General features: G+C 42.2%; 1 protein-coding gene across 1 annotated transcript in view; it reads right to left on the bottom strand.

The window, feature by feature from the left end:
• Window positions 1–14,837: 14,837 nt before the first annotated feature.
• agmo (alkylglycerol monooxygenase) overlaps window positions 14,838–22,023 on the bottom strand; it is a 40,508-nt gene continuing 33,322 nt past the window's right edge. The window contains exon 14 of the mRNA XM_020041536.2: window positions 14,838–14,902. Within this exon, the coding sequence (XP_019897095.2) occupies window positions 14,838–14,902 (65 nt within the window). The remainder of the gene's footprint in view (window positions 14,903–22,023) is intronic.

The raw sequence follows: 22,023 nt of genomic DNA, 5'->3' as shown, positions 1-22,023 counted from the left end.
AACATTTTGTTTTTAACACATTACTCCTGTACTAGCCTCTTTACACTGGCTGCCTGTTAGGGTTAGGGCTGATTTTAAGGTTTTACTCTTAACCTATAAATCAATACATGGACTTGCTCCTACTTACCTCGCTGAAATGATCCAGCCATACATACCTGCATGTAACCTATGATCGCAAGATGCAGGCCTTTTAATTGTACCTAGAATCTCTAAACAAACAGCCGGAGGCAGGGTCTTTTCTCATTGAGCTCCACTACTGTGGAATGATCTGCCAATTAAGGTTAGAAATGCAAACTCAGTGCAAACTTTCAAGTGTCTACCAAAGACTCATCTCTACAGCACGGTCTATGATTAGGTGTAGCCTGGCTCAGGGGTGTGAAGGTGACCAGAAGGCTTGATACTGTCCACCCCTGCTTCCAAATGCCTCTCGGGGGCGGAGTCACAGGCTTGTTGTCTCTCTGTTGCGCACTTGTGCAATTGGGCTGTACTCTGCTGGCAATACTTGGCCCTCATTCAGGGTGGTTGCGGTTGGTGGGTGTCCCTTTGGTTGATGCTTGGCATTGTGGGTGGATTGATTTCCTGCCAGTTGGGCCCTGTATGGGGCCTCCCCCAAACAGGGCCACAGTGTCGCTGGACCCCCCTGTCTCAGTTCCAAGGTCTTACGCTGCTATATTATTGTGCTTGGGGAGTAGGGTCAGTTTTCCTCCTTCACTAAGTTATCCTTCTCCACACCTGTTGCTGTCCCTGTGCAGAGTCCTCCTGGTTGTGTTGCAGACCGAGACAATGCCTGAGGATTTCAGCTGACACCTCCCCTCCCCCGTGTTGTTTTTCTTAGCCACTGAAATTCAACACTACTGTTGTTTGCTCCTTGGGGTTTAAGGCCAGGGGTTTTGTAGAAGCACTTTGTGACATCTGCTGATGTAAAAAGGGCTTTATAAATACATTTGATTGATTGATTCTTTCATATATGAAACAAAAAGACTCCGGTCATCATCCTCAACAGCCTCTGGAGGAAGACTCCGGTCATCTTCCTTCCAACACATCTCAACCTCTCCACTAAAAAGGCAAGGAGGCTCCTCTTAAAACCACTCCTTCATTGGTTGTGAGAGCAAAGACAAACCACCAGAATGGCATTAGTAGTGGCAAGTAACACAGAAGGGTCAGATATGAAGTAACATACTAATTTTTATGTTTGTTCTTTAAGTCACTAGCCATCCAAGTTCCAGACTAGATCGCAGATCAGACCAGCATCTGAAAGGAATTAACTTAGACATGATGATTAACCTAACAGAACACAGGTGCGCACAGTGAACATACATATGCCATGGGGCTGCTTGGAAACCACAGCATGGCACCTGGACTGTGACACAGCTTGACCACTATTTTCATATCTTCTATTTGTGTCCCAACAGCGAGTTGGAGGCCAGGAGTGGAGGTCCAACCTACAACGTCAAGTCCAATGGAAGAAAGTAACACTCTTGGAAGTAGGTTGAATGAGTATAACACAAAACAACAGTCCTGTAGTCCTGTTATACTTTCAATGTTACTCAGACAAAACCAACTCATCATTGGAAAGGTGGATGCTGCCCATACTTAAGTGTTTCCTCTGGAAATGTATCTTGCTGTAGTGGGAATGTTGTTGAGCAGGGCTGCCCTCCACCTATTCTCTCTTCCCTGCCCTCTTCCTCACTTTCTCTTCTGTTATCTCCACCTCTTCATTCCTCTGTTCCACTATGGTCTTACTCTCTCTAGTCTCATGTACCTTGTTGGCACTCTACTTTCTGTACCACTCTGTCCCTCATTATCAAGACTATTGTCTCTGCCTACTGAAGTAATGTGTACACTTATGAAAACGCAGAGAATGACCTTTATGAGATGGTAATAATAATTACTCCTAATTAATAAGGTTATTCAGATTCAAGTATAATACATCAATTTAAAGTAATTTTACTTTAATTTTAAAGTTGCCTGACATTTGTCCCTGCTCCCCCATTCTCTTTAGTTGCAACGGCTTAAACGATTTACTCCTGAAGAAAATCACACTGAAAACCGATACATTTATGTTGTATTCAATGTTGGCTGAACAATCATGGATAAGCATGGAAATAGTACTGTTAGTGTTAGCAAGCCAAACTTGCTTTACCTAACGTCTGTGTTTCTCAGTACGTGTCAATATTACTCGAGATACAACTGTGGCAGCAATATTGATAGCTACATCTTCTGGTGACTGGCCTTTTCTCTCTATCTATAACGTGTGTTCCTCTGATGAATGGCCCGATCCTTCCTTCTCCTTGCTGGCAAACACTGATTTAATTTTTTTAGCGTAGGGAGAACGAGAGTTGTTTTGAACGCGATCAGGACGTCTGTTTTCCTGTTTCAACTCGTCTGCTTCGAGCATATTGGTAGCTCGGACATCGGTAAACGTATGTGTTATCTGTGATGTAGATAGTGCGGGAGTTGTAGGGAGTAGGTCGTAATGTCACTCATTGCAATGAGGCTATATATATACACAAACACACAGGGGTTTTCCTGGCTCAAAATTAGGCAAAGGTGGTATCCCAACCCTCGCACTCTACCGAAATACTTTATATAATATGTGGCTACACACTTGAAAAAGACAATTAACCTGTTATCTTAGGTGCAAATAAAGTCAATTTCCGCCTAAAATGATGTACCCAAATCTAAATGCTTGTAGCTCATGACCTGAGTATAGTAGAAACATTTATTTGGTACCATTTGAAAGGAGACACTCTGTAGTTTGCAGGAATTATAAATTAATGCAGGAAAGTATAACACAATAGATTTGGCAGAAGATAAAACAAACCAAAAACATACGTTTTTTATTTTTTTTATTTTTATCATCATGTTTGAAATGCAGTGGGAAGGCCATGCATTGAGATAGGAGGCTGGAGACACTTCAAGTAGTGTCCCTTAGAAGGCAGGAGACTGTAGGTAAAGTTTTAGGCAGCTACATTGAATGACCATAGAGCTGCAGAATATTCTGTAAGAGGACTCCCAAGTGTCCTTCCCGAGTGTCCCCAAATCTACCCAAGTGGCCAAATTGGATAAATGATTAAATTCCAAGCATATGACAACAGAGATTATTCAAAAATACAAGTGTAATAACAAATAAGGTTTACACACTCCCAGAAATGTCATACATGGTGGATCATTGGTTTCTCTTCATAAAGGTACTGACAGGAGGCCCAACGAGAACGCTGATCCAATGCCCCCCAAAATAAGTGAACGATTTACAATAAGGGCTAAGTTAGAAGCCAACACTGATCTAATGTCAAAAGTGCAAACAGCAAACCACAGCAAACAAAAAGTGAAAAAAAAACTTTGTACACATTGAGGGTCCAGATCACCCAAGTCAACCCTCTACATAATGTTATGCTGCTGATGCCAAGTACCATAAAAGTATCTTTCTGTTGTAAAGCACAGGGTGACACCACAAGTTGTGCAGGTAATAGGTGACTTTTTATGGCACAGGGTACAACGGCGCCTTCCAACTGTACCCTTTTGGCCTTGAGGCACATTCAGGTCTGCAACCAGATACTTTGGTATGTGCGCACCACTGGAGGCAGGTCCTGGGGCAGGAGTGCTAGAGGAGGCAGGAATGCTAGAGGAGCACAATCCCCATGTAAATGACCAGTGATATGTAGGAGTACATGTCATTGATGGAAATGGTCTTCCATGCCTCTTTTTTTCCAGCTTGCTTTTTAGTCCCATACTTGTTGGTGTTCGACACCAGCGTCGCAAGAACAGAGGTAGTAATAAACAGCTGGAACAGATGGAGGGGGCTGTATGTCCCAGTCATGTCCAGCTGAGGTCCAGGCTGCCTTTTAGGCCTGAATGTGGGTGGACGTGGCTCCACATCCTCCTCCAGTACTGTGTGCCAACGGTCCTCTCCCTCAGTGGGGGTGTCAGCTGGTGCACTGGACCGTCTTTGTCTCTGGGCTGGTCTCTTCACACCTCTGGATGGCCGGACGGGGGTAGGTGTGGATGACATCGGACCTGGAGTGATTTTGGAGACAAAAGGTGTGCTTGTTGTAGACCCAGAAACAAGGGCAGATGTAGATGCTCCTGAAGTAGTGAGGGCAGGACTGCTTGATTGTGGTTGTCTCTTTGCAGCCGGCTCCCAGAGATCATCCGAGTCTGAGTCGCTTCCACTGTTAAAAAAATAAAATTTAGATTTGACTAGAATTACATATGGGGACAAATACTACAATTATATATTGGGACAACAACATGTTATAGCCATATAACAAATGTGTGTGTGTGTGTGTGTGTGTGTGTATATATATATATATATATATATATATATATATATATATATATATATATATATATATATATATATATATTCTAATTTAAACTTTATTTCAACAAGGCATGCAGACTGAGACTAAGATCTCTTTTACAACTGGGCCCAAAACAGGACGGAAAAAACCCCAGACAAAACAAGACGCTCACATATAGCACAGGACAAAGAACAGTTCTTTCAATCTGTATTTATATAACTTTTTATATGAAAGTTTAGCTGAAATATATATTTGTGTATGTGTTTATTTGTACTGTAATTGTATATTTGTAATATATACATATTACTACACTTACTACCCAAATAAAAATATTTTTCAGGTGTACACAAGCATATACACGTACACACATACATATGAACATACATATAAAGAACAATAATTTATTTTACTCACCAATCTAAAACGGGATCCTTTCCTTCCAAGAACAATTCTTCCTCGCCAGAATCAAAACTTTGTTCACTAAGAGAGTCCTTGTCTAGCTCTCGGTCACTCTCTCGCTGAATCTCCTCAAAAATCTCCTCCAAGTATGTGTACTTGGTCTTGGATTTCGCTTTCCCACTTTTAGGAGCCATGTTCAAATTCGAAATGTTTAAAATGATCGAAATAACAAGAAGAAGTAACTACTAAGTACTAGCAACAATGTGCGTAACGAAAATACTAGCGCGCTCTGATGCTCTCTCAATTCGAAATGATGCAGGGGTGTCTGGTTGAGCACACCTCTAGATTCCAGCCCATTCTTCCCACAGTGCACATTCCCACATCACAAGAAAGGCCAGCTCATTGGCTATCTAGCTAGCTATGTTTCAAATTAATTGGTCGTCATTGGAGGAAGATATTGTCCTTCAAGTTTGTCTTGGTCCATCTTATTGGTGCGTAACGTGAGGCGCGCTACTAGGGTTTACTGAGGTATTGCGCAGCCAATTCGCTGTGTAGAATCTCGGAATAAGGCTAGTTATCTTCCTGAGTGTCTAATCATTACAGACATACCAAATGTCACGGGGAAAATACTTGTGTTACGGTCTGGATAGCATGAATAGTTTGGTTGCATGTTGATCGAGTCATTTTTCATTCTGTGACGCATGGATACTATGAAAATTAAAACGGATTTTACCAAGCAAAAATATGCTTCCCGTCCTCTCTGGGAACAGAGGGATAAGAAATCTGCGGAGGTTCAGTAATGTAAGTACAAAATTTTCCGTGATACATGAAAAATGAAACCGAGTGCCTACAGTAAAGTATTTTGTTTTTGTTGACTGTCCTGAAACAATTGCACCGTGTTTGGTCGTCGTAATAGCTTTTTTAAATTGCATATTATAATTAGTTTAACGAGATTCCAAGCTTTCTGGCGATATAAGACATGCCTATGACAAAAAAAAATATATTTTACGAATCGTCGCAGTTTTTACCACATGCCGCAAATGAGTATGAACCGTCCCGTAGACGGGACGCCGGTATGGTTCAGGTTAAATCTGCCTTGTGTTAAATATGCCATGTTGTCCATGTCTACGTGAGCAGCTAATGCACGCCGCAATGTCCTCCATAAAATCAACCAAAATATATAAGCAATATATTTATTCTTAACACGGACCTATTAGCGTTATTTAAAACGAAATAGGAAATCACTCATCAGCTATATATCAGCCAATATTATTGTCAATTTTCGTTGTTATGCTATATTGTTGTTAATATAGACTTGCATAAAAACGAAACAGCGCTGTATATATTACAGCCTTGTCACTTATTTCTTTCTCCATCCTTGCCTTTACGCCATATCGTTAATCTCCCTCTCTCGACCTCCTTCATCTGTACTAGGCTCTGCTGCTGTCGCTGATCCAAAGTCTTCTTCACGTTCATATGTATATTCTTAGTGACCTAATGTTGTGTATTTTTGTCACTGTATATTGCATATATAGCCTAATATTTTTGGTGACAGTACACACACTTATCTGATTATCTTTTCACCAGTCGTCTTCATTTGTCTCGCGATCTCTCTGTAATAAATCTGTAATTGTAAGTTATACTAGAAGTCACCTGAAAGGTTTAAAAAAATAAAATAAAAAATGATTCGGCTTGGATGTAGTTTGAGGTTATTACGTTTATTTATTTATTTTTTTAATAGTTTTTTTTAGATGCCTTGGTGTAAAGGAAAAGATCCACTTGTATTTCTGACGTTACTCATCTCTGCGATGTCTGGACGGGTGTGGTCTTGTATGCAAGATTGCCAGATTTCATTGACAGTCCGGCCCCTGGCTGCGCATGCACTGGGAACATGTCTGACTTACTGCCGGCAATGCGAACCAAGTACAGGGACCTCCACAGGATGCCGTGAGGGACACAGTCGAATGCCTTCTCCAAATCCACAAAACACATGTGGATAGGTTGGGCAAACTCCCATGAACCCTCCATCACCCTGTAGAGGGTATAGAGCTGGTCCAGTGTTCCACGGCCCGGACGAAAACCACACTGTTCCTCCTGAATCCGAGGTTCTACTATCGGCCGTATTCTCCTCTCCAGTACCCTGGCACAGACTTTACCGGGGAGGCTGAGAAGTGTGATCCCCCTGTAGTTGGAACACACCCTCCGGTCCCCCTTCTTAAAAAGAGGGACCATCACCCTGGTCTGCCATCCCAGAGGCCCTGTCCCCGACCGCCACGCGATGCTGCAGAGGCCCCCTAAACTAACTTTGCCATTATAATAATAGTTAGCTTAAACTTTTTTTATTTAGGATTTGTCAAGCCTTGCTGACAATACTGACATCAATATTGCAACAAGGCTGCAAACTGTAATTACAGAAGTTGTTAACGAGTGCCAAACCAGGCAACCTTATTTTTATCTGCAGGGAGTTCTCCACCTACATAAATGTCAGGCAGGTTACCTGGAGGTTACCTGGAGTGCATTTTGTCAGTAATGTCAAGGTAAGGTCAAGGAGCAGTCAGTAAGTTGATAATCCTTGGAAGAAAAGTTGATGTATACTCACCTGTCTATGCTATTTAATTGTATTTGAGGACAGTAAAGCACGGCAAGCATTTGCAATGGCACATCACCTTTTTGAAACTCTACAACATAGCCTCAACATATGCAAGAGAACGCTTATTATAGGCGACGCCACTAATAAAAAGTGCCTGTTATTGAAGAGGGCAGCGAGCCATGTGAACTGCATTTCATCTGTGTCTTACTGAGCAACAGCGTACTGACAGTTGATGCTCTACCTTCCACAGATTTATGGCTGCATGGTGCAATAATATTTCTGTTTACACTGTTACCAGTTGCCATGGTAACTGATGTTCCATTCATTTGTCAGGGACATGAACAGTGATTTAGTGACAAAGTCAAAATAATCAAATTGTTTCATGGCAATTTATCCAATGACAGGTGGTGCCTGTGGATGCTGGGTGTCGCGGGCAGGGCCATAACCAAAAGGGAGGGAAGGTGGGTATGATTCATGGGGCCCATGGCCTGGCAGGGCCCACTGATTGTTACAATGTCAATGCCATCTGTAAGTGAGGGGGCCCAGGCATATTTCTTTTTAGGGTGACGGCCCGGGTCACTGCCCTTTAACTTCTCCCCCTAAAATTACTTCAATCACTGGCAGCATCTATTTGTAGCCCATGTCAATCTGAATAGAAAGTTGTTGGTCTCTGATCCCATATTTCTACTTTTCCTACCACTGTACTGTACAATAACTGTATACATTAGGATACTGTATAAAACATACCCGCAAAGACATTAAATAATGATACTTTTCTAATGATAATTTTCTATGCTACAGTACAAACAAGTTATTCACACAGAGTCTTAGGACCAGCAAAAACAGTCAGAGCTAGCGGAAGAACTGCTGGCCTTGTCGTTCGTTCGGTTTTGGGAGGAAGACAGGAATAGGGAACACAGAGAGAGATTAGAATTTTACAACTTTGAACAGGACATCCACTGTGGTAATGGATGTGTAGACTACTAACACCCTGTTAAACAGGAATCAGAGATAAGTGGCATGTAAACACTATTCACAACATGTTTGCCTAAATCTCCATTGCTACATTAAAGTCAAGCACTAATAAGTCACAAGCACTAATAAGTTTACCGGTATACTGTTGGAAAAACACAATAAGTGCCCGATACTGCGATCCAGACCATTGGCTCCTGTTCAAGTCAAGCACTGACAATGGGTGGTTCTGAGCCCCGAGGCTCAAAAAGAAAACTAAAATTAACGGCAACCAAAAAATTGCGTCATTAAGCATTTTTTAATTAATCGCACACGTTAACTTTGACAGCCCTAAATTATATACAGTGGATGATGAGAATACATGTTCCTATTGTGAAATTATAAGGCAATATTTAGTTCATTAGAATGTGTAGCCTTTTGATGAAGTAATTATAACCACTACAGTATGCTGGAAATTACTTTTCTCCCACCGCTGAAACTAAATTGCAACTTCCTTGCCATAATCAGAAGTAATGGGAGGCTAATGAGATCAACAACATGCATATGCAGAAACATCCTGAATCTAGGCTGCTACTCTGGTCCAGTGGGGAGCTATAAAAATCTCCTGAAATTCTTCATGCGTGAGCTTGGCGTCATTTCTAGGGGTGGATACGTTTACGGTTTCCTTAGATAGTTTTCCTTGGATACTGTTTTTCAGATGATATAACTAATTTAATTGACTTTTGATAAACAGTTTTTGTAAGCTTCTGACATAATGGCTACAGATCTCATATAAACTGCATACTCAACAAAAAAATTCAATTGCCAAGGGAAACATGTTTTTGGTTCAAGATAGAAAGAGTTCCCCCTGGATCCAAAATAAGTGTGACCCTTCAGGGACAGCCAAAGCACCCTTTCAGAAATGTTCTTTTTTGAGACTTTAACAGAGCAGTGAAGACAATTATCAGCTACAAGAATAATTCATTGCAACTGTAAAATAAGCCAAACAAATTAATTTAGATAAAGTACGGTTATATAATGCAAACCTGACAAACGAAGAAAATCGAAAGGTGTGTCATTAGGGTTTAATTATGTTTGTAGGGCAAAATCGCTGCTCATAATTACATTGTTTTGTCTTTGGCATAAGTAGGGGCCTTTTGAGATCAAGTTCTTATTGAATTGGACACTCATATTGATTGTTTTTTCTTTTTCATTAGACTAAATCCAGGGGGAATTTTTCTCACAACCATATAATTGACAATGCTTAATCTAGCAAGTCCTATATATTACCTAATATACTGTTACTTGGCACTGGACATGATTTATAATGTGTTGTATTATGTAATAATTAAAATAGCTGCTGCATTTGGCACTAGCTAGTGTGTAATGGTCCCAGCCGGATGCTTTGTGTTTTCTGTGTCCTTGGTTTGTCGTGTACTTGTTTGGTCTTTCCTGATCTCGTTCCAGTTAATCCGTTTATTCCTTGCACCTGTGTTTAGCCCCCACCTGTTTCTGTTCTCCTTGCTAGCCTGTGTATTTAAGTTCCTCCTGCGCCAGTGTTTCTGGTGGATCATTGTTTAATGTTAAGTACCCGTGTGTTGGGTTTTTGGCCATTGTGGTTCTTTCAGTTTTGTACTTTTGCAGCACCCTCCCTCCTTGAAACGTGATATAGTGGAGATCCTAATAAACATCCTAAAACTAGGATTATGCATTCTTGATAAAGGATGTAACATGTCTAATTTATATTATTTATTCATTTCAAAATTTGCAGGATAAAAACTGTACAAAAAATCATTAAAAAACAACAGTTTGTAAACTCCTTTTTATCCAAAATAAATTTCATAATAAAATCAAATAATATTATACAAATAAAAGCAATTATCATTATTAACTACAAGAAAAGTGTATGGGTGTAGAATTCTAAAACTAAGGACAAACAACTACCAATACAACCAACACATAGAAGTACCTGTAATACATGGAGACATTTATTTACAATTCTCTCTACATTTCTATGAATTAGTCTTTATTTTTGAAAAGGTAAACTATTGCAGTCAGTTGGGGCTTTACATTTAGAAGATTTTACTCCTATCTCCTGATGTTCTCCTGTAATTTGTAAATGTTGCTGATGTTGAAAGTTTGATGGTTGCTTTGTGTGGCACTGCCCACCCTCTCCAGCACGCCACCTCACCAGAGTACTAACTGCCAGCAGGGATGATGGCAGCAGCACACCCCATTGACACACCTGCACTTCATCCGTTTATTATGTGTCCTCACAGGTTATTGTGTCCTGTTCTGTTTGTGAGCGTGGGATGCGGGTGCGGGTACTTCATCAACCGGTCCCTGGTATCCGCTGTCAGGCTACCATTGCATAGTTTGAGGTCTTCGATGCCCATCCAGGCTTTAGATTGGTCGTCCCATGGGGTCCGGTTCCATTACCCACATGACCCGCCCACTCACTCATCATCATCAATGGCTGCCATCATGAGAGACTGGAATTGCTGGTGATGACGTCACCCATACACTCTATCATCCTGGTTCTTCCATGTCTCCAAAAACACAACGCCAACATCGCCTGGAGTAAACAGAAGATTCTGGGATGGTCACCAGAGTTTTGGAAGAAGATTCAGCACCATCGCCGCACCGCTCACATTGTTGCTGAAAGGCAAACCACAGTGGCTCTGCTGGACCTGGAAGCAGAGAAGGCCTTCCTCGACCTGAAGGGCAGGTTCTCCACTGCTCCCCTGCTACGCCATCCGGACCCGCACAAGCCCTTCATGGTCGAGGTGGACGTGTCAGGGGTCGGAGTGGGGCGGTCCTCTCCCAGCAGCAGAGGGATCCCCCCCCAGACTCCATCCCTGTGCATACTATTCGTCGTAGACCCCCTGCTGCGGAGAGGATCTACGATGTGGGTGACCATGAGTTACTGGCGGTGAAGTCGGCACTGGAGGTGTGGAAACACTGGCTAGAGGACGCTTGAGAGCCATTCACAGTCCTGACCAACCACTGGAACTTAGAGCACATCAGGGCTGCACGGCGCCTCAACTCTCGCCAGGCCTGGTGGACCCTGTTCTTCAAGCGCCTCTAGTTCACCTTAATGTAACGACCTGGAACGAAGGACGTCAGGGCAGACGTACTCTCCCGCCTTCACGGCTGGGAGGCCAAACTCATGAAGGACACGCCCATCCTGCCCGCCTCCTGTGTCCCATTTCCAGGGACATTAAGACAGATATTTGACGAGAAGGGAGACAGGACCCCGCACCAGCAACGTGCCCCCTGGACAAGACCTACGTGTCCAGGTGAGTGCGGGGCCGGTTGGTGACCTGGTCTCACACCACTCCTGTGACCGGACACCCAGGCATCACCCGGACCCTGGAGGCACTCCAGGAGAAGTACTGGTGGCCTGGCATGGGACGGACGGTGCGACACTATGTCCTTGTCTTTCTGCTTTAGCTGAAAAAAAAATGTTGCTGAAAGGGATGTTCATTGTTACCAAAGTGAGAAAACTGCGAACAATCACAGTCACAGAAGTCAGCATCCCTCAACATGTTGGCAGTGAGTGTGAGATTTTTGTCCTTTCCTAGAAATGGCCAAGGTTCACCCAGATTCAACTCACTTCCAGGGATGAAGAAGCACCACCACTGAGTCTGGGGTATTGTATGTGATGGAGTATGAGGACACACTACAGGTGCTGGACATAAAATGTGAATATCATCAAAAAGTTGATTTATTTCAACTTCTGCCTATTCCATTCAAAAAGTGAACCTTGTATATTATATTCATTCATTACACACAGACTGATGTATTTCAAATGTTTATTTATTTTAATTGTGATGATTATAACTGACAACTAATGAAAACCCCAAATTCAGTATCTCAGAAAATTTGAATATTACTTAAGACCAATACAAAAAATAAATTTTTAGAAATGTTGGCCAACTGAAAAGTATGAACATGGAAAGTATGAGCATGTACAGCACTCAATACTTAGTTGGGGTTCCTTTTGCCTGAATTACTCCAGCAATGCAGCATGGCATGGAGTCGATCAGTCTGTGGCACTGCTCAGGTGTTATGAGAGCCCAGGTTGCTCTGATAGTGGCCTTCAGCTCTTCTGCATTGTTGGGTCTGGCGTATCGCATCTTCCTCTTCACAATACCCCATCGATTTACTATAGGGTTAAGGTCAGGCGAGTTTGCTGGCCAAGAACAGGGATACCATGGTCCTTAAACAAGGTACTGGTAGCTTTGGCACTGTGTGCAGGTGCCAAGTCCTGTTGGAAAATGAAATCTGCATCTCCATAAAGTTGGTCAGCAACAGGAAGCATGAAGTGCTCTAAAACTTCCTGGTAGACGGCTGCGTTGACCTTGGACCTCAAAAAACACTGGACCAACATCAGCAGATGACATGGCACCCCAAACCATCACTGACTGTGGAAACTTTACACTGGACTTCAAGTAACGTGGATTATGTGCCTCTCCTCTCTTCCTCCAGATTCTGGGACCTTGATTTCCAAAGGAAATGCAAAATTTACTTTCAACAGAGAACATAACTTTGGACCACTCAGCAGCAGTCCAGTCCTTTTTGTCTTTAGCCCAGGCGAGACGCTTCTGATGCTGTGTCTTGTTCAAGAGTGGCTTGACACAAGGAATGCGACAGCTGAAACCCATGTCTTGCATATGTCTGTGCGTAGTGGTTCTTGAAGAACTGACTCTAGCTGCAGTCCACTCTTTGTGAATCTCCCCCACATTTTTGAATGGGTTTTGTTTCACAATCCTCTCCAGGGTGTGGTTATCCCTATTGCTTGTACACTTTTTTCTATCTTTTCCTCCACTTCGCCTCTATTAATGTGCTTGGACACAGAGCTCTGTGAACAGCCAGCCTCTTTAGCTATGACCTTTTGTGTCTTGCCCTCCTTGTGCAAGGTGTCAGTGGTCATCTTTTGGACAGCTGTCAAGTCAGCAGTCTTCCCCATGATTGTGTTGCCTACAGAACTACACTGAGAGGCCATTTAAAGGCCTTTGCAGGTGTTTTGGGTTAATTAGCTGATTAGAGTGTGGCACCAGGTGTTTTCAATATTGAACCTTTTCACAATATTCAAATTTTCTGAGATACTGAATTAGGGGTTTTCATTAGTTGTCAGTTATAATCATCAAAATTAAAAGAAATAAACACTTGAAATATATCAGTCTGTGTGGAATGAATGTATACATTATACAAGTTTCACTTTTTGAATGGAATTACTGAAATAAATCAACTTCTTGATGATATTCAAATTTTATGACCAGCACCTGTATATGTTTCTGCATCCAGAGAAGGCCATCAATCCAGTCACACATCCATCTGAGCAGGATCAGACAGGACTGGAACTCAACCAGTGTCAGGGTCCCTCTTAGAAGATCAGAGACCTCTGCAGGGACACCAGGACCCCAAGGACGTGACATGCAAGACCTCGGTCCGTCTCATCGGGGGATGGAAGACACCCGGCACTCTCTCTTTCCATTTCCTCACAGTAATGTAGAACTCGTCATATTCATTACTAATATTACTAATCATACAGTGGGGAGAACAAGTATTTGATACACTGCCATTTTCCTACTTACAAAGCATGTATAGGTCTGTCATTTTCATCATTGGTACACTTCTACTGTGAGAGACTGAAAAAATCTAGAAAATCACATTTTTAAATAATTAATTAGCATTTTATTGTATGACACAAGTATTTGATACATCAGAAAAGCAGAAACCTCTCTTTTACAACACAAGAACCTGGCATTTTAACAGGGGTGTGTAGACTTTGTATCCACTGCACTAAATATACCATAAGTGTTTAAAACATATTATAGCATAAACATGTGCTAGGAGCATCTCCAGTTGCGGTGTGCACCACTTCATTTGGTAACGGGGTGCAGCTGAAGCGTGATCAGAAGTTCAGGCTGGGCTCATACACGGGAAGGCACATATACACACTGAGGCACAAGAGGGCTTGGCAAGTCTCCAGGTCACAGGCAGGCAGAAGGTCAAAACACAGTAGTCCAACTGACAGGCAAAAGTACAGACAGGGGCTAGACCGGGAATCGGAGTCAAAGGTCGATCAGGCAGAAACAGGTCGGTACACAAAAATCCCAAAACTGTAGCTAATCCGAAAAGGGCTTAGTAATGATGCAGCGAACAAAAAATCAATACCTCACAGTTGGGAGACTGGTAGTGGAAGTAAACAGGTAATTGACACAGGTGATCTGTATTCAGGTAATTGTGGTGCGTTCAGGTGGAGTGGAAGGTTGAGGTCTAGGAGGAGCGCCGGTTCCCGGTGAGGAATGACGTGAACAGGGCACAGACCTTACAGACTGATTGGGGTGTAGCAAGTTACAAATATATTGTTACAAGGTATTTGTTGTAGAGGTAAAGGTTTAGTTAAAAATACAGTTTAGAATATTTTCATTGGCTTGTTTAACTGGAATGTATTTCATGATTGCAATCATTCAGTACACATTTCTGTTTGGTTGACAGTGGCAACCTAAATTGATTACAAAAGTCCTTCAACCATTTGGTGGAGACTGGCACATTCAGCCATGTGATGTCATGCAGTCTTTTTCTCAACTGAGACCAGTTGGCTGACAATCTGCAGGCCCCAGTACAGCAGAGAGAGGGAGACAGAGGCCTACATGAGAGAGGGAGAGAGACAGGGCAAGAAAAGATAAGTAGATAAACAGACAGACTGATGATGGATGATTAAATTAGATATTCTTCGACTTCCACAGTGTTTCTATTGACATTTTTGTGCCCATGTTTGGAACTAAGCATGAGTGCTACTCGAATGGATTAATATCAGTGGTATTCAAGCCATGGTCCTGTTATAACACTAGTGCCACCAGAGACTCGGGCAGTGCTGTTTTGCATTGGGAAATTCGCATCAGACTCAGCCCACCTCAGCATGTGCTGTGGGGGGGGGGTGTGAGCAGGCAGACATGCAGGCTCCACCCCAGCTCTGATCACATACATCATTCAAGCAGACCCCTTCCCATAGCTAAGCAATGCCCTTTGCCTGGTTAAGATGAACGTGCTGGTGTGCGAAATGACTAACCCCTTGATCTGAGTTTAATAGTACAACTTTTTGTTTTTGTTGTCTTGCTATACTATCGTACTTTCCACAATTTTCCCATTGCCAGGTTTTTCCAGGTTTCTCCAACAAGTCACTCTTAAACTCAATGCAAACGGCTTGTTTTTAGCCCTCATGGCTCCAAAGAGGCCACTATTTTCTATCTTGTAGTTACACTGGTGGGATGCATTTTAAAAGTACATATGAAGCATAATATGCGGGCAGTTCATTAACTAGGCTTTGCTACCTGTGTTGTTTAGGCAACATTTTGTTTTCGCATAACAACTGGAGCTGGGTTGTATTCATGTATTTAATCAGCTAAACAAAATGTTTCAGTTGCAAAACAAGTAGGTCCATGTCCCTTCCCGTTACGTTAATTAAAAGGTTTTGTATGACAAATGACCACACCCCATGTAATTTACCACTGCCAGAAGCCTATACTGTATGGAAACATTTGGTGGCACAGCAAAAATAGGAAAATACAAAAATACAAACGAAACAATTTAATGACTAAATTCATCTTACTATTACTGTATACTGTATTCATCTAAACAAATATTTTTTTGTTATTGTGTATCCAGGGACTCAAACACCTGACCCAAGACTTTGACCATAGAGACTCTGATGGCCAAGATACCGCACTGACACATATTTAACCAAAGGGACTCATGACTTGACTCCGACTCGAGCACAGGAAACTTGGGACTCAACTCGGACTGGAGGTTTAGTGACTCTAGATTTCAGCCAGTCAGTATCAAATGCATGTTTGTCTTTGTCCATACACATGTCAAAGCCCTTTGATACTGTTGACCACACTGTACTGGTCCAGAAATAAAAATGCATTGGATGTATGTGTCCATTTGTTTGCAATTGTTTGTGAACTACTTGTCCAATCAAAGCCATTGAATCAAGTCAGATGATTGTAGGGTGTGCCTCAAGTTTCAATTTTAGGTGCCTTGCTTTTTATAATTTATATCAACCACACTGGAAGACATATTAAGGCAGTTGATTTACATTTGAATGCAAATTATATTATTATATTCCCAAGTGGCAGCAGTTTGACAGAACCTTTGGGTTCTTAGCCCATGCTTTAACATGGGCTAAGTCCAGAGACTAAGCTTGTCATGGCAAAAATGTTTCAGCTTCCTGGCAGAAGCAATCAGATTTCTGTTGAAATGTCGTGGTACTGGGTAAAGTCTAGGATGCTGTTGACCTTAAGGGAAAAAAACAGGACCAGTGGAAACAAAATAGCCTGCCCACACAACATCAACCATATTTTACAATAAATAACGGGGTTATTTTCTGCACATTTCTTTCTTTACGCAAAACCCACCACTATTGTCCATGGCCAAATACCTATTTTTTCATGTTATTTGACCACAGCACCAGATTCACTCCAAGTGCAGATTTTTTTTTGCAAACTCCAGGCATGTTAGAAAAAATATTATGAAGAAATATATTAATCTCAGACCAACTGAAAGAAAACACAAAAGGCTCTTTGCCAGTCATTTGGGACAACATAAAAGACATATAAGGACAGACAGAGGTACAGAAGTGGGTCAAAGTTATCTCCCATGATGCTCTTATGTAGGGGTTCAAGAAGTCAGCGTCATGGGGGATTACGCCAGGGGGTTCTGGGAGAAGCGATCCTGCGGCGCCTGCCCCTCCCTCCCCACTCTGTGTTCTGGGCCATAAACTGCATCCTACCTCGCAGCGCGAGCCAAACCAGGCCCCTGTCCATCACAGGCAATGGCCTGATGGGAAAAAAGCAGCGTTTCCTCTGGACGCCACAGCTGTTTTCCTCCCGAGAGGGAGGGAGTACAACGGTGCCTGGAATGTCCCCCACCCCCTGCTTTTCCACCCTCACTACCTGTCCTGGCAACAGGTTCCCCACTGAGAGAAAGAGAGGATGAAGGGAGGAAAAAGAAGGGAAGGAGGGGAGGTTGAAGAAGGAGGTTCCCTGGGCCTGTCTCAGTGTCTGGGGCGGACAGAACCGAGACTGGATGCTGTGATGTGTGCTTCAACCATTCCCAAGACGGATTGGGATCAAAAGTGTACAAGGCCTCGGCAGTACCCCACAAATCACATTAGAGGCAGAGCTAAACACTCACATGACAGATGCCTCTTTATCAAAGCGGTGTGTTGGATGGACCGGAGTTCTGCCCTGATCTCTCGGCTGGCCAAGCTGTGCTACATTTTAATAGACTTCTCTGGGTAATATTGCATGTGGGTTCGATTATATGAGGAAGCAGGGGTTTGATCATCTGCAAATAAGCACTACAAGCGGAGAACACTTGTTCACCTAGTAGGAATCTCAACAAATCCGCTCTCACTCACTTTGTTTGGATTTCAAGACATGGTCGTTCATTAGACACAAACAAACCGGCACAGAGCAGGACCAATGGAAGTACTAGGGGTAGATATCTAAATCCTAGCAGTAGTAGTTTTAATTCACTTGTGATGAAATCACAGAAGATGAAGCATCAGTTAGTCTTCTCCCTTTCCAAACAATAAGGACAATGCAACTCTGTTCTCTAGACTGCAGTGACTATTCCATAATGAGATCAAAAGTTATCCAAAGTGAAGAAAAACAACAAATTTTACCAAATAATTAAGGAATAAACGCCACCAGAATCTGGCATCTATCCCTTACTAAATGTCATTTTATGGTTTTAACATCATGATTAGCAGTCCTGTATATCTGTCCCAAAGATATTCAACTGTCTCCTACATCAGGAATTAAAGTGAAGTCTAGAACACACATCTAGCCACTTAGAAACAAGTATTCAACAATTCTGTGGTATATAACTGGAAAAAGGTTTATGTATTTAAACTGTAATCATAGTAGAATTTCCGTGTAGTAAAATGCTTTAAAATAATCAAAATTGGGACATTACAAAAAAAAGACAAAATCCAACCCCTCACAAAAAAAGCATCCAAAGAAATTGATGTATTTAAATACGTAAAGGTGGTACATATGGGGACTTCTCCCCCATGTGGAAGACAGGTGAATTACAAGAATATTGTGCTTTCAAAACAATCCCCCCCACAATAACATAATGGAGCCATACACCTGACTTCTAATTTTCAGTTTTGTCTACCAGTTTAGTTTCTAAATTTTTTTTTTGTTGTTGACGTTACCACATATTTACAATCGAAAAAATATTTCCTACACACAGGTAGCCCCTTGATTGGTACAAGGCCTTAAAGAGTTTTCCCATGAGCCACAAGGCCTTAACATTAAAAATATATATTTCCCACAGTGTGCAGCATGGGTAGTCAATTGACAGTGTGCAGCCCAGTCTGTTAGCCAGTAATTCATATCTGATTACCTGAAACTTTGTGAAAAAAGCCACATCCACAAAACAGGCCTATTGGAGGGACTGAACCCTCTTCGACATGCTCAGACCTTCTAACCTTCTCCCGCTCCCCAAGGCTGTTGCACACAGTGCTCAGACGTGTGAAAGAATGACACGTTCTGTCTAAACTTACAAAGAACACTGAGAGGGTAGAGAGCAGAAGTGGAAAAGCTTGAATGAACATGATTGTTACGCAATAGTAATAGCTATTTTAGCATGAATAATTTGAACTGAAGTGAAGTAAGTAAATAGCTCATGGTCAAAAAACTTTGCTGGCAATATACTGTAGGCCCCTCATTTTCTAGCCAACGAGGATCAGGGATAGAAATGATCCAAGAATGGTGGGATAAAATGCATTAAGTACTCTTAGAAATAAAGTTTGTTTTCTGAGAGCTAGAAATTAGTTTGGCATAGTAAATGAAAATATGTGATACTATATATATCAAGGGGAGTATAAAACCAGAAGAAATACTGGAAGATCCACATGTATTTGGTATGCAAGAGACTGTGTTCTGTGGTGCATAGTTTAAAACAATAAACTGTGTACCTATCACAGCCAATCACAACACTGGCAAGTGAAACTGTGTAACAGAATCATTCCACTATTACTGCAGATTCGTTGTGGACATTTTCTGAAAATAAATCCAATGTGCAGCAGCTGTAAATGCCAGTAAAACAATTGTAAAGTTGACATTAAAAGCATTAAATGTATGTAAAATGTTTTCAAATTATTATAAATATATTTAAATATATATGTATATTTATACACACACACACACATATACAGGATTAGTATATGTATATAGATTCTGCTTGTGACAGCCTTAGTCCACCAGGTAACCACTGTCCCTGATTTGGGCTACCTGTGTCAGTCCTGGGCAGTACAGGGTTAACATGATGAAGCCCTCACTTCTCCCAAGCAGCTGCACTCATGATTGAAATGAAAACAGTGCAGAATGGGCGCTGTCAGAAGCTTGATATATGACTTGTAATGGGATGTTTCCAGAACTCCCCACCCATCCATATGGCCAGCCTGCCTGCCTACAGTACACATTAAATAACACACGCTGTCTAGGAGAGAGACAGACAGACAGACAGAGAGAGAGCAACAATACTCAAATATTTGCCTCCAGAGGCTATGACAATCTTAGAAACACTCTCCCTCAATCTCTTGCAGGCTAACACATATAGCATAAGCATGTACACGTGTGGATATGCATGTATGGACATATATACAGCAATACACACCAATACACACACATCAGCACTGTTGTAAAATACATAAGTCTTGATGAAGTAGCAAAGGGACTCCATTAGACTTTGTGTAATCTCTTTCCAGTCTTATCAGCAGTAGGATGTCAGAGGACAGAGACCCTTTTGTCATGTCACATCCAAAGGTATTACGAACCAGTCCAGTCCATCAGGCCTTTCCTTTTCCACCGTTCAGAGGTCAGCCAAAAGAAACAATCCATTCAATTTTCTGACATTTTGCAGATGCTCTCATTCACATCGACTTACAGGAGCGACTGGGGTTAAGTGCCTCCCTCAAGGACACAACAACAAATTATTCACCTTGTCAGTTTGGGGATTCGAAACAGCTATCTATCGGTTACTGGCTCAACTCTTCAACCGCTAGGTTATCTGCCATCCCGACCTTCTGGCTGTTTGGCTCTATACACTATTAGACTGAAGACCATGGGCTGGCATGATCTAACATCAGACATGGGTCCTAAATGGTGTCCTGTTTTTGAGAATAGGGATCTAGTAAAAGGCAGTTCACTACATAGGGAATAAGGTGCCATTTGGGATTCACATTAATCATCTGCCATGGGAGTCAAGATCTGACTAATACCCATAATGCCTTGGGTCGCGAGTCAGCCCACTGCGGAGAGAGAGCGCAGGCGGAAAGTTGGCAGCACCGGCGCGAGGAGAGGAGCGGGTCCAGGAACACAGGATGAAAAAACAAAGGAGAGGGGGAGACTTCTGCGTTGTAAAATCAAGCCCAGTGTACTTTGATGTCACAATCAGGCCAGGCCAGAACCATAGAACCGGGGTCTCAACGGACGTTCTGTAAATCAGTTCAATGGGATTCCACAGAGAAGGGCGAAGATGGATGGGACTCCCGGGGCTTGTAAGAGAGAGAACTATCCTTCTCTCCATCCTTGCCCGGCCTCCCTCCCTTTATCGCTCTACCTCCACCTCCATCTTCTCCCCCCTCGTTCTCTATGTCGTCAGTGTACTGCAAAGTCCTGGAGTCAAACATTGTGGCTAGTGGCTTGAACCAGAAATGTACTGGCTAGCATGATTCAGTAGATCACTACAGGGTTTGTGGTGCTGCTGCACTCCTCTACGTCCTCTTCAAGCCCTCGCTTTGTTCACATAGAACAACAATGTCATATGCTGAGTGGTGATGAGTGTTTGGAAGTATCTGACCTCTGTAAATCCATCAAATGTATTTTCTAAAGCATTTTTCCATTTGCAGTTGCAAGACACTGTTTATAGAAACACCCAGCCTAAATTCCAAAGAAAAATAAGATGTTGAAGCACAGAGGCTAGGAAAAACTAAATAGAATTTAGGAAACTAAGTAGAATTTAGGAAACAATCTAGAGAGGAGACAGGCTCAGCAGAGTGGTTGTCTTCTGGCGGTGCTGTATCCATGTTTCTAGAGCGTGGAAGTTACATGGGCTGGCAGGGGTCACATCCAGGGCAATTTGTTCTTTAAAGGGTTTAAATATTCCAGCAGTTAAAGCACATTCACAATTATTTTTACTTTTTAACGCAATTTATCTCCCAAATGTCCTGATATCCAATGCGTGATCAAGGCCCTACTTAATTGCAGGCAATCCCAGTGGACTTGGGACAGTCAATGTTTGGATACGCGTCTTCTGAAGTACATCCAATGCCTCCTCAGTCTGAACACGTCGAATGTCTTTTGTGTATAAGCTTCAGTGCCATCACAGAGCACTGGGCAGCGGCAGAAATGAGGAGGCAGCGGTAGCTGTGTGCGCACACATTTCTGTAACTTTAGCTAATTCAAATCGAGTTCCAGAAAATGTTAAAGTGCAGCCACTGACAGTGAGAATGAGACAAGTAAACCCTGCGGCCATGATGTTTCAGTGCTACAGTGGTGACTAATATATCCAGACTTTGCTTTGAGAGTATTATTGCTGCAGCATGAAATCTGATTACATGGAATTTGGACCTTCGAGACAACAGCTGGATTTCAAGGAGAAACGGCCTGCAACAATGTGAGCACATAAATACACAAGCATTCAATTTTAGCTGAAATTTGCCATTGAACCATATCACATGGTGTTAGTAAA

This window comes from Esox lucius, chromosome 20 (genome assembly GCF_011004845.1).
Source record: "Esox lucius isolate fEsoLuc1 chromosome 20, fEsoLuc1.pri, whole genome shotgun sequence".
Classification (NCBI taxonomy): Eukaryota; Metazoa; Chordata; class Actinopteri; order Esociformes; family Esocidae; genus Esox; species Esox lucius.
The sequence above is the reverse complement of the archived record's forward strand: the minus strand, read 5'-3'. Positions and strand labels throughout refer to the sequence as shown.